General features: G+C 42.3%; 1 protein-coding gene across 3 annotated transcripts; it reads left to right on the forward strand.

The window, feature by feature from the left end:
• Positions 1-1,502: 1,502 nt before the first annotated feature.
• LOC306927082 (uncharacterized protein) lies at positions 1,503-14,594 on the forward strand. 3 transcript variants are annotated; one of them, XM_079506724.1, is made up of 11 exons: positions 1,503-1,665; positions 2,302-3,797; positions 3,837-4,908; positions 5,132-5,241; positions 5,639-5,782; positions 6,080-6,127; positions 6,520-6,597; positions 8,980-9,117; positions 10,666-10,749; positions 12,131-12,181; positions 12,913-14,594. In XM_079506724.1, exons 2-11 carry the CDS (start codon positions 2,655-2,657, stop codon positions 13,021-13,023), a joined length of 2,979 nt encoding a protein of 992 aa, XP_079362850.1. In that variant the 5' UTR covers positions 1,503-1,665; positions 2,302-2,654; the 3' UTR covers positions 13,024-14,594. The 3 variants fall into 3 exon arrangements, with proteins under 3 accessions (XP_079362850.1, XP_079362848.1, XP_079362849.1); XM_079506722.1 differs by having other exon boundaries at positions 2,302-4,908; XM_079506723.1 differs by lacking the exon at positions 1,503-1,665 and adding an exon at positions 1,789-2,039 and having other exon boundaries at positions 2,302-4,908.
• The last annotated feature ends 1,612 nt before the right edge of the window (positions 14,595-16,206 follow it).

Raw genomic sequence — 16,206 nt, forward strand, 5'->3', positions numbered from 1 at the left:
GAGTATAGGGAGCATAGGGTGCTGGTCATAGAAAAAGAGGAAAATATTTATATATATCCATGGGGTGAGTAATGAGTTATCGATAGAAAAAAGTCATTTTGGGTGTGAACATTCCCTTTAAACACTACACTTCACTCCACATCCAACCTTTAGCATTCTGTATCCTTACATCTCACTATTCTACATTCAAGATCCAACCTTCATTCACAGCCTATATATCCTCCCACTTCACTCTTCAGTAACAGGTGGAGGTGGAACCGCAGTGCAATGAGTTTCCAGATTGTCATGCTTTTCTCTGGAGTGCTTGGGCCTCATTCACACATATCAAACACCAAGCAAATGTTTGGTTGTTTTTTTGTTTTTTTTAGGCCACCACAATGCTTTTCCAATGGGAGTCACATGGTTTGACCAAACATTTGTGTTTGATTGCTGGTGGTGTTCTGCCCCTCCTCCCATCAAACAAAAATGTTTGGTCAAACCATGTGACACCCATTGGAAAAGCATTGTGGTGGCCAAAAAAAAACACCAAACATTTGCTTGATTGGTGTTTGATACGTGTGAATGAGGCCTTGGGCCGGGTCACTATAGTCCTCTTTGGTTCTTGTCAAGTCGTTGTTGGTTGAGCTAATAATGAACAGATCAATAGAGCACTGACTGTCATGTCTAGTAATGCCTGATCTTTTCTGTCATTGGACACTGTCATATGACTAGATATAATTTAGGCTCTAAGCTACAATCCATACATTTTATGTCCTTTGTCTCCCTCTGCCGATAGAGAGCTAACTGCAATCATATACTTACATTTAAACATTTGATTGAAAGTACTTTACCTATACAGACATAGACTGGTTAAAATAATGTTCTATTCATTAGAATAAGTCCCAATTAACACAATTAAAGTAAGACAGCAAACAACACATACCAAATATAAGTTTGATCTAATTCAAAACCAACCGAATTGGCTTATTATATTGTCAGTGTTACAGACACATGTACCGTGTTTAATACATGTATTTATTTGTATAATGTTACATACAGTGGATTACACAAGGCCAAATAACATTTAAAGGCTCAGAACTGGTCTAACTTAATTATATTTTAAGCTACTATGAAAATTAGGTTAATATTACGTCTTCATGTAAACCTATAGACAAGTCCTGTTTCTCCATGAAAATTTATTTTATCTTAATTTTGTTCACCATTTTTTTACTTTACTTTACTTTTTTTTTTACACTGTTTTATTTATTGTTTTGTAATTAAAGAGCATCAGGCTACAAGTATGTGTGGTCTCAGTCATTGTGGTGATTGGTGAATGTGAGAAAGAATTTATAACAAACTATTAGCCCTGAGAGCTAAATACAAACCAAACAGACAGGCAGTGGCAGTAATACGCCAGTATATCAAATTATCAAAATATTATATAGCCTATGTATTTAGGTTATTATGAAGAGGACTGAGGAGCACCTTCCTCCGAGGTGGTGGAAAACCTGGTGAGGCGAGCACCCAGTTGCAGTGCACCCATTATGAAGGGACGTGGCATCGCGAGAGTTGTCGAACTGGGCCTACGCGAGTCTGTCGAGACGTGACGCAATCAATCTGCGACATCATTTGTGAATGTTGTTTCTTCAAATTGTAAATGAAACTCATTAGTATTTCACAGACAAGGTAATGCACCGATCTTACTCTGTTTATAGTTATTGCATCGCCCCATTTAAATGCACCGCAAACAAAGAACCACTGCTTTGTTCTCAGACGGTACCGAGTTCATGACGAAAGTCGCTGAAACCGTTTGAGACGGTGCTTTGTTTTCGTGTCACTTCTTCCTCAACACGTTAGCTAGTGTGTTGCAGGAAAAGTATGACGATTACAACCATGTATATCTGGCATATCGACCATTTCACGTTTATTATACGTTATTTTCTATCCGAAAAGCATTGTTAACTCGTGCATGTTATTCCAAGGAGCCCGTCACGTAGCTGAGCTTATAGCCTAGCTAATGCAATAATTATGTTACCTCATTAAGTTCTTCATTTACAAAGGTTTGTGGGCCATGTGCTTGTTAGAACTTATCAAAGTACTTACCACTTCTACAATATACCTATACACTATTCGTAGTTATAGCCTGAGTGCACATTGAATGTACATGTTGGCATTGCAACTTGTTTGCTGTTATAGCCTAGCGTAGGACATAAATTATTGTCTGTGACCTCGCTAACGTTTCCCAACCACAAGGTAATGGAATAGACAATGGTGTCATTAGTGTGATACGTTCTTTGTCTTTTTCCCTCTCGACTTGATCAGGTGTTGTCTCAGCTACTACTGGTGCCATTGATCAACCTTAACTGTTGCAGTGCAGTGGAGTGCTCTGGTGGACAAGTCCTGTGGAAAACAAGTATTCAATGCAGGTGGATTGTGAAGGAAGGAGGAGTACACTGTTCTAGAGCAATTCCGCGGGAGGTGAAAGAGTTATAAATCCAAACTAGGAGAGCTGGCATCAGAGCATATTAGACGTCGTAAAAGAAAGAAACATATGCTACATGTTTGTCAGAGGAACGTCAAGGATATATACACAAAGTGGTGAGACTTTGGGGAGGAAAGAAGACGAGTGCCTAGAGGTGGTGTTGGGGGATGGGGTAGAGGCGCAGTAGGGCGCCATGGTTCACAGCAGCTCTGCGCCCTCAATGCCAACTACACCATCAGCACCTCCCCCTCCTCCAGTTATTCTACTACAAGTGCCTCCTACAGACCCTGACTTAAACCAGGCCGCTGCCAAACTCCTAACGCCAACCCACCCCCCGAGCTCGCTCATAAACCAGCCTCCTACTCAATCTCTTGTCCAAGTTAAACAACTGGCTCCTACTCCTGCCTTAACCCCTGACAAACCGCGGGGGCCTAACTCATGCCCCACACCCACACAGACCCCAGCTCCACCGCCTTCTCAGGCCACAGTCAATGGGCGTTCGTCAGGCAGGAAGCGGACCCCTAAAGCCTGTGACTGCTGTGGCCCCCACGGCAGAGGGCACCATGACACATCGCTGCACGTTAAAACCCCGGGTAGAGGGAGGGGCAGTGGCAGGGGAGGGGGCAGAGGTAGGGGGACACTTACGGAGACGGGGAGGAACCTGGAGGCCACCCCGAAAAAGAAAGACGGCCCAGGAAGGCCGAGGAAGATAAAGATTATTGAGATAATGGATGATGACGAGGAGGATGAGGATAGTGATGATCAGAAGGATGATAAGCCGACGAGGAGGAACCTGGAGCCCACCCCGAAAAAGAAAGACGGCCGAGGAAGGCCGAGGAAGGTAAAGATTGTTGAGATAATGGATCATGACAAGGAGGATGAGGATGGTGATGATCAGAAAGTCGATAAGCCGGTGACGACTGAAGCGGAGTTGGCCGCTGACGCAATGGACCAATCAGGAATCTTTGTTGATACGTCCATCACAACTGCCCTGGGTGATGGACCAATGAGAAACTGTGGTGTTGAGGAGGGGGCCGGTGCTCAGGGGAAGGAGCAGGCAGTTGGAGTGGAGAGAGGAGCTTGGAATAGGGGGGCAACAAGAGGCAGCAGAGGGGCTTCAGCAGGGAGAGCTAGAGGGAGGGGCACAGCTGTTAACTCCAAGATGGAGGTATCGAGGGGAGGCAGGAGGCCGTTGGGACGTGGTGTCATCTGCTTAAGAGGGCGAGGCAGAGTCGCCGCTGCCAGTGTCGGGGTTAGTGACAGAGGGCGAGGCGGGGTTGGGGTAAGAGGACGAGGCATTGTCAGGGTTGGTGAAAGAGGGCGAGGTGGAGTTGGGGTAAGGGGACAAGGGGTAAGAGGACGAGGCAGCGTTGAGGTAAGAGGACAAGGGGCAAGAGGGCGAGGCAACGTCGGGGTGGGTGACAGAGGTCGAGGCGGGGTTGGCCATAGCGGACAAGGCGTAAAAGGGCGTGGCAACGTCGGGGTGGGTGACAGAGTTCGAGGCGGGGTTGGCCTTAGAGGACAAGTTGCAAGAGGGCGAGGCAGCCTCGGGATGGGTGACAGAGGTCGAGGCGGGGTTGGCCTTAGAGGACAAGGACAAGGCGTAAGAGGGCGAGGCACGGTTGGGATAAGGGGACAAGGTCTCAGAGGGCGAGGCAGGGTTGCAACTGGCAGTGTCGGCGCTGGCATACAAACGGTTGTGAGTTCTAATTTAGGTTGCCAAACTGGAACTGGGTCAGCAGCACCGGGTAAAAACACCAAATCCGTTGATATGGAGGTGGAAGAGAAGGCCAGCTCTACATCCCCACCGGAAAATGGGAATGGTGTTGCGGTTGTGGATGCAGTGGTGAAAAGTGCCTGTGTTAGAACAACTGCATCTGGGAGGGTTGAAGAGGTCAGGTTGATAGCGGATGGCTCCAGATTTGTTGTGGCTGGGCACGGCTCTGCAGGAGGCACTGCTACAGCCGGGACAGGAGGAGGAGGTACGGACAATGCGTTTACGGCCAAGTCCCGAGTGACTGAACCTGCGTGTGTAGACAGTCTATCGCGCTCAGGACAGGTCACAGGTTCTACTTCTACATCAGAAAGTCCACAGGAACCAGACACTGTCATGCAGATAGACTCACAGTCACCTAATGACGACACCGTACCAGTGCCTCTGTCCAACGGAACTGTTGGTACACTGACAGACGAGCACTGTAAACCTAAACCCCCCCCTCCTCCACCCGAGGACAGTATTGTGGTGCACACCACGCAACACCGATGGGCGCTAAGGGACCATAGACTGTACTGTGTGCCTGGAACCTGGGAGAAAGGAGAAGAGGTGGAGGAAATGCAGGCCAAGGAACCATCAGAACAAACAGACGGGCAGACTGAAAAACAGACAGACGGCCAGTCTCAGGAGAAAGACCACGCAGACTCCATGCTGCTCACTGAAATGATCCACGGTAAGTTCACAAAGCCAATGTCTCTAAAACGCGTTGTAGAATTTAACTTCTGTACTGATGATCAACCAGTGTACAAAAGTTCCTATGATAGAATGTAAAGAAAACCTTTTGAACCGTAAACAACATTGACATTTTGAATCTTCCCAGCATATTCCCATATTCATGGGGTTCATTTGATGATGAATCTCTACTATTCTAACAAATCTTCTCTTTTCTCGTTCAGAGTTTCTAGAGGGTTTCTATACTAAGTACGGTAGCTTCATTCCACTCAGCGAGACAGACGTTGTGGAACACCTGAAGAAGAGAAGCAACTCTGACCTCAGCAACAGGCTAGTCAACACACACACACACACACAGGCAGGCTGCAAAATATTATAGTTCACTGCACCAGATGGGTCCTTTCAAAGTACGTAGTCCTGTCCAACACCTTGCCGCCGTTTCTGTCTGTGCGCGCGCACGCATGCATGCATGCACGCAGACAGACAGACAGACAGACAGACAGTCAGTCAGTGTTTTTCCAGAGCATTAAAGAACTGATCTGATCATCCCAATCATAATACCATTATATAGTAACGTTATGGTAAGCTCTATGATTAGTTCTATCAAACAATGATTTGCTACCTTACTGCCGCCTATTAAAGAGCTGGCGAGATGCAGTATACTAATGGTTACTATCACAATATAGAGCTTTAACATTTAACATGCTGTGGGGCGTATTTTGTACAGGAAGCTGAACATCCCAGCCGAGGTTAGTCGCTACAGGGCAGGGCTGGCCTCTGCACCAGTCGGAGGCTTCATGGTGACGTATAACAAACACACCCTGAGCCTGGAGGACCTCAGTACACTGGAGGAACAGAACTGGCTTAATGATCAGGTAAGGAAGGAGGGGGGAGCGAGAGAAATAGTTAATATAGGTATAGAAATGGGTACGGGGGGAAAAAAACTGTGAGCAGGTGGGTAGGGATAGAGGAGAAGATAAAGACAGGGACGAATTGTCCTGGATGAAGTGACTTGGACCAGTGATCAGGAGGAAGAATTGATGGATAAGAAAGTGTCATTCAACCATTCTTTCTGTTAGAAATACATATTGTCTGTTGAATGACAAAGTATTTAAAAGTAATTAAAAGTACAGGATGGATGCTAACTCAGTCTTGTCTGTACGTCTCGGCAGATTATCAACATGTATGGAGAGCTCATTATGGAAGCCACGCAGCACAAGGTAAGAGGCAAAGACTGTAGCATCCGTAGTGTAGACATGTTTGTCATACTAAGCAAACGTTTGGTGAAAATTGCTGAAGATTCGCCCAAAGAAGAAATCAGATCTACAAGCTCACTACGCTTCACAAAGTGTCATGTTGTGAGGTTGTAGATGGGTGGAGATTTGGTGTACACATAAAAAGGAGGCATCCATTTATAGACAGTCTTTGAAGCATATGAGGATTAAAGATGGTTAATTCCACCATAACTGGACCATTCTGAACATGCAAATGGACTAGTTTCAAATGACAAAATATTCAAACTGCATTCTTGCCAATAATTATCTTGTCAGATTGTTCAAGGACGATGTTAATGTGTTTTGATAATTTTGTCCTATCTTTATTTCTCTCCCAGGTTCACTTTTTCAATAGCTTCTTCCACAGGCAGCTGGTTGCCAAGGGTTACGAGGGTGTGAAGAGGTGGACTAAGAAGGTACAGTGAGTGGAGATCTCTGTAGCATCAGACATTAGACATAAGCAACTTTAGAAAAATGATTTAGGAATGCATGTTTAAATGAAGGTAGTGGCTCCTGAACAGGCAGTGTTATATCCACCATACATTTTCCACACCACCAAAGCTGAGTGGAGCTGTCCTAAGTTAAAGGAGAATTGCATACTAGAAGGCTTTCTTACCTTTATTTGTTGTTGTTACGTCCCCACCAAAAAGCTGTCTCGTGCTGCTGGTATGAAATGCCTGCATGGACGCAGGCTTCCATTACACAGTAGCTGGGGTTGGTTGGGCTTGCCGTGCCGAGACGGCTTGTACACGACCCAAAGCCTGTCTGGTCTCACGTGGTATGAGACTGTAATCCATTGCTTGGAAGACAACAGGTTAGGGAAGAGGACTAACAAACTGACCCCAAACAATCCTGAACCCAGAAATGGGGGAAGGTTGGGCTTGGGGCCAGCAACCCCAAACCGTAAAAAAACCCCACATATGCTACAGAAACGTTGAATACAGAAAGACAGACCCAAACCCTGGTGGAGGAAGGTTCTTCATCAAGAAGAATCATGACGATGTGTGATGAAAGCCGCAAGGAAGCCACAGAGCCGAAACCCCTTCTCTCTCTCTCTCTCTCTCTCTCTCTCAACGTCTCCACCAAAGAGGTCCAGGTGTTATTTTGTGCAAAAGCGCATTATTGGCTATTTCCCCTACCATAAGCCCTCAATGAATTGCATTGAATTGAATGGGGCTATGGGGTGTTGTGCTAATTCGCTTATTTCCATCGCTCATTTTATTTGTATATATCCTCTCTTCATAATGTAATAGTATCCCAAGCGGCACACTTTACTATTTATTTCGATGGAAATAAGTGAATTAGCACAAAAACCCAACCCCCATTGAGGGCTTATGGTAGGGGAAATAGCCAATAATGCACTTTTGCACAAAATAACACCAGGACCTCTTTGGTGGGGACGTAACAACTACAAATAAAGGTAAGAAAGCCTTCTAGCAATTCTCCTTTAAGATATATTATTAAAATCATTCTGGTTAGGTGTTAGAGGTTAGGTCCTGTTGCTTTAGTACTGGGAAACGTAGTTCTTATATGACGGTGGTCTTGTGATGGTGGTGTTGTAGTTCTATATCTCCTCTACCACCTGTTCACACTTTGCAGTCCCTTTTGCTGTCATATCATTAGCCCTATATGGACACAATAAAATCAATATTACTGGTAAATGTAATCATCCCTGTGCTATTTGCTGGTCAAATAACCCAGCATACTCCTACGTTCCCTACTCAATTCCTTTACCCGGTAAATTTAATTTACCGTATGGGTCGACAGTCAGGAATTAGAAGTCTAATCTCGCAAACAATATCTCATAAATGTACTCTCAGCCTATGGTTGTGTCTATCAATTGCTCACACTTTTGATTTTCCCCTTAAATTATAAAACCAGGAGGGGGATTATAATTTAAGGGGAAAATCAAATCACAACTTTAAAGTTCAATTTAGGCGTACAACCAGAAAAGGTTTTTGTATTTCAAATTCTGGCGTGAGGTTATGGAATGGTTTCACGGTGGAGTTAAAAATAAGTGCAAACATGAAAATGTTTAAACTTAATCTCAAGGACATGATTTTAATGAGCTACAGGGATGAAGAAGGTGTAGGTTTTCACTAGGTGTGTGTGTGCGCGTGTGGGGGGCGGGGGGGGGGGGGGGGGGGGCGGGGGTGTTTGTGTGTTTGTGTATGATTATGTATATGATTAATGATGCTTGGTGATGATGGAAAGGGGGTGGGAGATATAAGCTTTGCTTCTTCCCACTCCTTTTGAATTTGCTTTTTTTTATTATTTTGTACTTATTCTGTCGTTTCTGTTTATATTGTTTTAAATTGCTTATTCAAATAAAGATTTCAATCAATCAAAAAAAAACACTTGCTGAAAATGTCTCTCCTCACACAGAAATGAACAAAAGGTGTCCCCACTGTGTTCTTCCTGCAGTTTGCCACAGCATTAAAACCAAACAAACTGTAACGGCTACCGGCCTCACCATGGGTAGTGTGGACAGACAGTGAAATGTCCCTCTGTAATTTTGTAAATATATAATAGGTTTGATCATTCACTGAAATCACATGCATCATCAAATGTAAGAAATTACAGTTCTTCTGTGATGTAGCAATTATAACATTTGCCAAACAGTACTTCTGATTAATTGTTTCAATTTACTTGTGCGGGAGCTTTATCAGGCCTTTGATTGATGTAGAATTAATTTCCCTCTCTGTGTATTCTGTGGTAGTTCCTCTTGGCAAACTGAAGCAGATTGTTATTAGAATGCATGGCTAATGAGTGTTTGTGTGTGTGTGGGTTTGTTTCAGGAGGACCTATTCTCCAAGAAGTTGCTGTTGGTTCCTATCCATCTAGAGATACACTGGTCCCTCATTGCCGTTGATATAGCAACCAAAACCATCAGCTACTACGACAGTCAGGGCATCGTCTTCAAACACACCATAGATGTATGTAATGTAGTTTAAAATGAATGATGAATTATGTTTATTTGGTTGAATAATACTCTTAAAGGTGTAGTGAAATGAAAAATACGTTTTTCACACTTTTAGACCATATCCGTGGTCATCATATGGGCATACCTAACAATGGATGCCAAAAAAACGTGAAAATTCTAATTTTTGTGTGTTATATATATCAAACGTCCATAAAAAAATATTTTTTATTACTTCCTGAAAACAAAAACGTGCTGCGTGATGACGTGTCGAGGCCAACATCGATAAAAGCCAATAAAAATGAAGCTCACCCGTTTAATTCCCCATATCTCCGCATCCGTCCTGCACAGGCTGCACAGCTGCTACTGATTACAGACATCTTCCGTTTTTATTCCCATTCAAGATAACATCCAGGGAGTGTATTACTCGGTTTCAACTTAATCATCACGCATTTTTTTTTATCTGAAAACATTATAGGGTAGAAATAAGCCACATAAGAGTAAACTGGTAAAGCTGGACGACTATCTGATTTGTAAACAAACAACCACACGTTGTCCTGCGTAGCATAGCTACCGTCCCTAGCTACCGTCCCATCCCCTGAAGGGATGCGACGCTCTGATTGGTTCAGAAACTTCATAGCGGTGTTTCAACTTGAAACTTCACAATAAAATGTCCACCATTTCCGTTTCACTACACCTTTAACCCATTTTGACCTGAGATCAGATTCTAAAAATATCTTCTAAATCCTGACAGTTTTCTGAAAAAGCTATGTTTCTATGTCAGTCGTTCTTCAATTTTTCAAAAATAGCAGACCTACAAGCTCGTAGCGTGCCACTCGGTGGCGCGCTATGAGCTTGTAGATCTGCTATTTTTCAATAGCTAAAGCATAACATAATGCTAACACCAAAAGGGGTTCCCGCCCAGAATGGGTTAAAGTAGCATATTAGTATTTAAATACTGTAACAAGACAATTGTAGATTGCAGACTTGTTTTAATGACTTCAAAGAACTTTATTTTTCCTTTTTGGAAACTTTTGTGCAGTGGTTAAAAGACAACAAAAAAATCACAATACACAGATACTATATAAAAAGACTATAAAAACTGGATGATGACTGGGTGATGTCAGACCCAAAGACGCATAAAGATTTCTGCCATATAGGCACATTCAAATGAACAGGAATAATTTAAGGTTATGAGGCCGAGAATAGTGGGGAAAGAGACGTTTATAGACAGGAAATACAGAAACTATTAATAGAGGGTTTGGAGACGGGAAAAGAGACATATTGGGCATTGATAAAGAGACAAATTGGGTATTGATAAAGAGACAAATTGGGTATTGGAAAAGCAAGAAATACAGAAATATGATACATTGAATTGACATGGGACAGGACTGAATTCGACAGGTTGGACACTGTAAATAAATGAGACAGGAAATGAGTACACTACAGTTAGAGACAGCCTGGAAAATATAGGAATATGAGACCAGACAAATAGTCAAATAATTCAAACAAATATTTGAGTGATTTAGGTTCATCACACATTTTGACACCTTGTTTCCCTCAGAATATAATGAAGTACATACAGGCTGAAGCTAAAGAGAAGGAGCAGACAGACTTCCAGAAAGGTTGGAAGATGGTCATCATCAAGGTAAACCCCAATACTAACTAACCCCACGTGTACACATTACGTTTATAACTGCTGACATTATAAAAGCTATCGTAACTACAACCCCCTAGGCCTAGATCTAGACTTATAGTTCCTAAACCACCACTCTGATATGCTAGACTCAACATGAACCTTTGCCCTGAACGGCTGGTTCCCCAAAGGTTAAGCAGTAATAGAATTGATGATTTGGGCATTTAGCAAGCACTCTAATCCAAAGCCATTTACAAAGTATAGTTTAGCTTCCATTTATATATTAAAGCTTAAAGTGATCGTGACATAAAAAAGTTTAGGTTTTCTGAGCTCAATTGCACCCAAAAAACCCTGAACTTTTAACCTTCAGTAGATTTTCTGTGGTCTGGGGTTTTCTTGCCTGTGGACTGTGAGGTAAGAGTCTACAAATCCCATATATGACATAGGAATTTGCCAGCAAATGTCACTGTTGAGGCCTGTTTGCCTGTTTTCATTGCAGCTCAAAAGGCTTCAGAACACAGAGAAAACCTCAGACCACATAAAATCTATTGAATGTTCAAAGTTCAGGTTGTGGGGGTGTAATTGAGGTAATACAACCTAAAGTGTGCAGCACTTGCGTGCTTGTGCGTCCTTGTGTGCAGCACTTGCGTGCTGCACACAAGTAGGCCATAAATGGCCCACTAGTGTGCAAGCAGAGCGCGCAAGTACTGTCAACCGCTACAAACTTTCAAATCTCTGTAAAACATTGAAATTAAATACTAAAGTCGGGTTATAACTGGCTGTCAATGGTGACGTAATTATGATATGTTTCAATATTGGTTGGGTAACAGGTAACGTATGTATGCAAGTTGGTTTTAAGTTGAAAGTACTATACTGTGGTCTGCTGGCTTTTTTATGTGCGTTTGCTTTGTTAGGTATATATACTGATGTTGATGGTGACGTAATTAAGATATGTTTCAATGTCGGGTTATAACTGGCTGTCGATGGTGACATAATTGGGATATGTTTCAGTTTAGGGTGAATTAAAGGTAATGCATACATGTATGTAATCTGAAAGTGAAACCTATCTTTATTACATGACCATCAAAAGCCAGTTATAACCCGCCATTGATACATATCTTAATTACGTCACCATCAATACCTACCAAGCATACACATGCATTCGTACCAGCACGACCACAATACTTGCGCGCTCTACTTGCGCATGTAATAATCCCTAACACTAAAATAGCTCCTTATTTTGAGGATTCTGAGGATATGTCCTCATTAGGACAGTACACAAGAACACATGCAAACACAGAGATGCACAGTCATACTAGACAAATAGTAACACAGAGATGCACAGTCATTCTAGACAAATAGTAACAGTCTTTGTTATTGGTTGTCTCCTCAGGGTATTCCACAGCAGAAAAATGACAGTGACTGTGGAGTGTTTGTCTTGGAGGTGAGAATGGTTTCCTTCATAGCTTCCATGCTTCTTTCATTAATGAATCCCCCTCTTTGCCGTCTTTATTCCTTCCTACCTGGTGGTGTTTTCTTTCCTTGCTTTTTATTTTATTTCCTCTTTTGTCTAAATCCTATCTCTCTTTCCATGTCCTCCCGCTCCTTAGTTTTCAGACAGTTTTTGTTGAAATACATTAAGTAATAATACATAAAATTGCCATATTTGATGGCAATCCTAGAAGCACATTAACCATTGTGTCCCTATTTTCGCTCGACCGTCTGGGCACCTAGGCTGCCAAGCCAGCCGGACGGTGTGCCCGGTGGCCTTTGCCGCGTGTCACTCCCTGTCTCTCTCCCCCTGTTCACTAATATCAATAAAAGGCATAAAATCCCCAAAACAATTATTTAAAGAAATGGCACATCTAATGTCTACAACACGATGCGTAATGACTGAGTTTTTAGATTGGCTCCTTTTACTATATATGCCATACGTTGAAGAATATAGGGTTTAAGTGGCTAACTGTCCTATTGATATTGTAATACTGTATATGATTACATATATTAATATTTACTTACTGTGTGTGTGTGTGTGTGTGTGTGTGTGTGTGTGTGTGTGTGTGTGTGTGTGTGTGTGTGTGTGTGTGTGTGTGTGTGTGTGTGTGTGTGTGTGTGTGTGTGTGTGTGTGTGTGTGTGTGTGTGTGTGTGTGTGTGTGTGTGTGTGGGGTTATTAGTACTGCCGTCGTCTGTCAGTGAAGCAGCCGCTGCGGTTCAGTCAGGAGGACATGCCTCTCATCCGCAAGAGGCTCTACAAGGAGCTGTGTGAGTGCCGTCTCAACGACTAGGCCACTGAGAAACGACTAGCTGCCTGGCCTCCTCCCTGGGATCTCTGACTGCTGCCCTGCTCATCCGGCTGAACAATTCTGGATGAGCTTTTACTGATGGCAGCAGGGTAGATTTTAACTCAGGCTGTTTTTTGTTTTGTTTTAAATACTAGTCGGTCAGTATTTTATCTAAAATAATGACAGCTTACAGAGAACTACTGATGTGGCCTCCTACTGACCCCTTGTTGTGGACACTTGGATTTAATATTCAGATCAATGGGCAGCGTTCATTTGTCACGTGTGGAATTCCAGAGTGGAAATTCAGCTGAATACTTGCCAGGAGACAAGCAAAACAGCCATGGCAAAATGGCTGCAGAAGGGAGCCTCCGGTCAAAGCAGAGGATGGTGTCTATTTCCAGCTGAGGTCTATCGGGGCCATTCTGGCAGAGAACCTGCCCTGAAATTCTCTGAGAGCCTGCTGTGCTTCCAGGCTAAGAGAAGAACGGTGTTTCAGTCGTGGATCTAAATTGTGGACCCACGCAGAATTTGAGAAAGAGCTGGCCTGAGGACTCCACAACACCCACAACACCCTTGACCAATGAGACACAAACGTCTTCCTGAATGAAGCAGCCTTACCTCCCTGTTGGCCATGTTTAACTATGTGTGTTTGTCTGTCTGCTGGATCTGTTACTGGATATTACGGAAACGGCAGAATCATGATTTTTCTTTTCTTTTTAAATTCTACATACCGACATGGTGTGATTCAGTGGACCAACCTGTTGACTTTAAACTTGAAGGTATTTCATTGTTGGCCTAAAGGTGTTTGCCTCTTCAGAGCTGACGCATGATATGGAGGTGAACTGAATGTACCGAACCGAACCGCGTACTCTTCCTTGCTGCCTATTCGAGTGGAATATTAGCATCATGGACACATTGTTTAAAAAAATACTTTTTAAGTTTTGTTTTGTTCCCTCTTGATGAAGATTTCAGTTTCTGGCTCTGTCATTTCCTGCTTTTCTGTGTTTTGAATGCATCCCTGACTGTGTTGTGCTTGGTGCAGGTACTCTGTACGGTTTGATGTCTGAATGCATCAGTAGGACCTTTCTGGTTAGGAAGTTCCACAGTAAACTTAGGAACGTGCTGCTGATGTGATGACTAAGCAGAGTTACTGATCTTAAACCGTATGTACGGCCTGCGTTACTATTATAAAGTAGTGGTGCATTTACACAGGAACAGAAAATCAAGATTTTATTCAACGAGACACACAGCGGTCTACATTTGCTTAAACATAAAACATAAAACATAAAAACAGAATATCAAACAACACAAGAATTTATTTATTTCACAAGCTGTTAAAATCCCATTTCCTGCTTCTGTGTAGTGAAGCTGAAGTATTTTGGTTTTTAATGAAAACAAATAGTTTTTTGATTTTTCAGCTATTTTATTAACTATATTTTATTGCAGGATTATATTACTTTCTGTGACGGCTTTAGTCTGCCTTTGGCAGACTGTCAAAATGGTTTATTGACTGTTTTTATTGTTGTTGATTATATTATTAAACAGCCAATCCAGTAGGGATTTTGGTGTACCTGCTCGTGCAGTTTTTCCATTTTTTGCACTCATGCCTCACTGACATCACAAGGGTTAAATAGATACTTAGTATCTACAGTAAATAAAGATCCCCCTTCCAGCTCCTTAGTAAAAACAGAAAATTAATTTTCAGCTGGATCACCAATTTCATTCAAGAGACGCCATTGATATATATGAATTGTATAGTGTTCCATCTTGCTTCATCACTTAATGAAATTGTTTCCTGACCAGAAAATGTATTTTCTACCCCCCCCCCCCCCCCCCCCCCTTGTGGGAGAGAAAGGAAAAAAACATTCTAGATTCATTGCTCATGAGGTGAAAAGGTCAAACTTTCCTGGTGAATAGATGCATTGACTCAGGACCATTAATTGATTACTTTATTATTAGACAGAAATGTAGACGGCATACAGTCATTTGGGCTAAATGGATGACACAAAAAAGTGTTTCCATTGTGGATCTATGTATTAAATTCATCTACATAACATAAAAATAACATACAATTTCATCCGATAAAACAGTGGACCAACACTAGCAGACGACATGGCACCCCAAAACATTACTGAGTGGAAACCACTAGATGTCATTGTCAAGCATCTTGGATTCTGTGACTGCCTCACCCACTCTTCCTCCAGACTCTGGGACTATGATGTCTGTGACTGTGCCTCACCACTCTTCTGCTAAATGTATTTTGAAAAGATAAGAAATTTGTGTTAAAGCAGCCCAGACCAAGTACTGCATTTATAGTGCAGAATGGTTTAGTATTATAAATCCTTTTTTTGTAATTCCGTAATGATCTAGATTAAAACAAAAAAGGTTTGAATTTCACTTTGTGTAATGAATCTAGAATATATGAAAATTGCACTTTTTGAATTACATTATGGAAAAAATAACCTTTCCACGATATACAAATATTTTTGGAAGTTTACTTGCATCCTTCTATCAAGCACTATGGCCAGCCAAAGCGTTGTCTGTCTTGTTATGTAGGCAACAGACACCACAAAGCTGATTTTCAATTCATGACTAGAAATTGTATAACATTGTAACATTTTATCAAATTGTAATATTTTATCAAATTATCCTTGGCATCCCTATTTCAGGCAAAAAAAAATGTTACCTTAAAAATAGCAGATACACAACCTCCCGATGCTACACGTTATGAGCTTGTCGATTGGCTATCTTTGCTATGTCATATAGTGCTTAAATTATTCACTAAGGAAAAGCTAACCAAGGAAAAGAATGGCAAAACTAGAAAAAGTGCCCCTCGCGGCACAGGTCACCAGGGCAGGTCAGGTTGTGGGTGGCGCTATAATAAGCCAATGTGAAAAGGGTGCCATTTCTTCTTACACCTTGGATGGTAATTGGATGATTTGAGGCATTTTGTTCCAAAAATGTGTTTTGCAAAAATCCACCTGTTGGTGGCGCCAATGTCAAAAGGGTGGGATATATTCCTCAGCCTAGTAGGAACATCTGTGAAAGATTCCATGTAAATTCACCCTTTGTCAGCCTTCTGATTGGTCCCTGGCTGACTAACCAGCAGGCTCTTTCTGCCTTGTTCCGCCCTGGTTCTGCCTTGTTTATGTTGAATTTGCTAAAGCATCTTTTTTTGGAAAAAAC

The sequence above is a fragment of the Electrona antarctica genome (assembly GCF_951216825.1).
Source record: "Electrona antarctica genome assembly, chromosome: 7".
NCBI classification, from domain to species: Eukaryota; Metazoa; Chordata; class Actinopteri; order Myctophiformes; family Myctophidae; genus Electrona; species Electrona antarctica.

Coding starts and splice junctions, on each gene's coding strand:
- LOC306927082 (XM_079506722.1), top strand. CDS start 2,655: ATGGTTCACAGCAGCTCTGCGCCCTCAATGCCAACTACACCATCAGCA. Junction 5,242..5,638: donor CTGACCTCAGCAACAGGCTA/GTCAACACACAC, acceptor TTGTACAGGAAG/CTGAACATCCCAGCCGAGGT. Junction 10,750..12,130: donor GGAAGATGGTCATCATCAAG/GTAAACCCCAAT, acceptor TTGTCTCCTCAG/GGTATTCCACAGCAGAAAAA.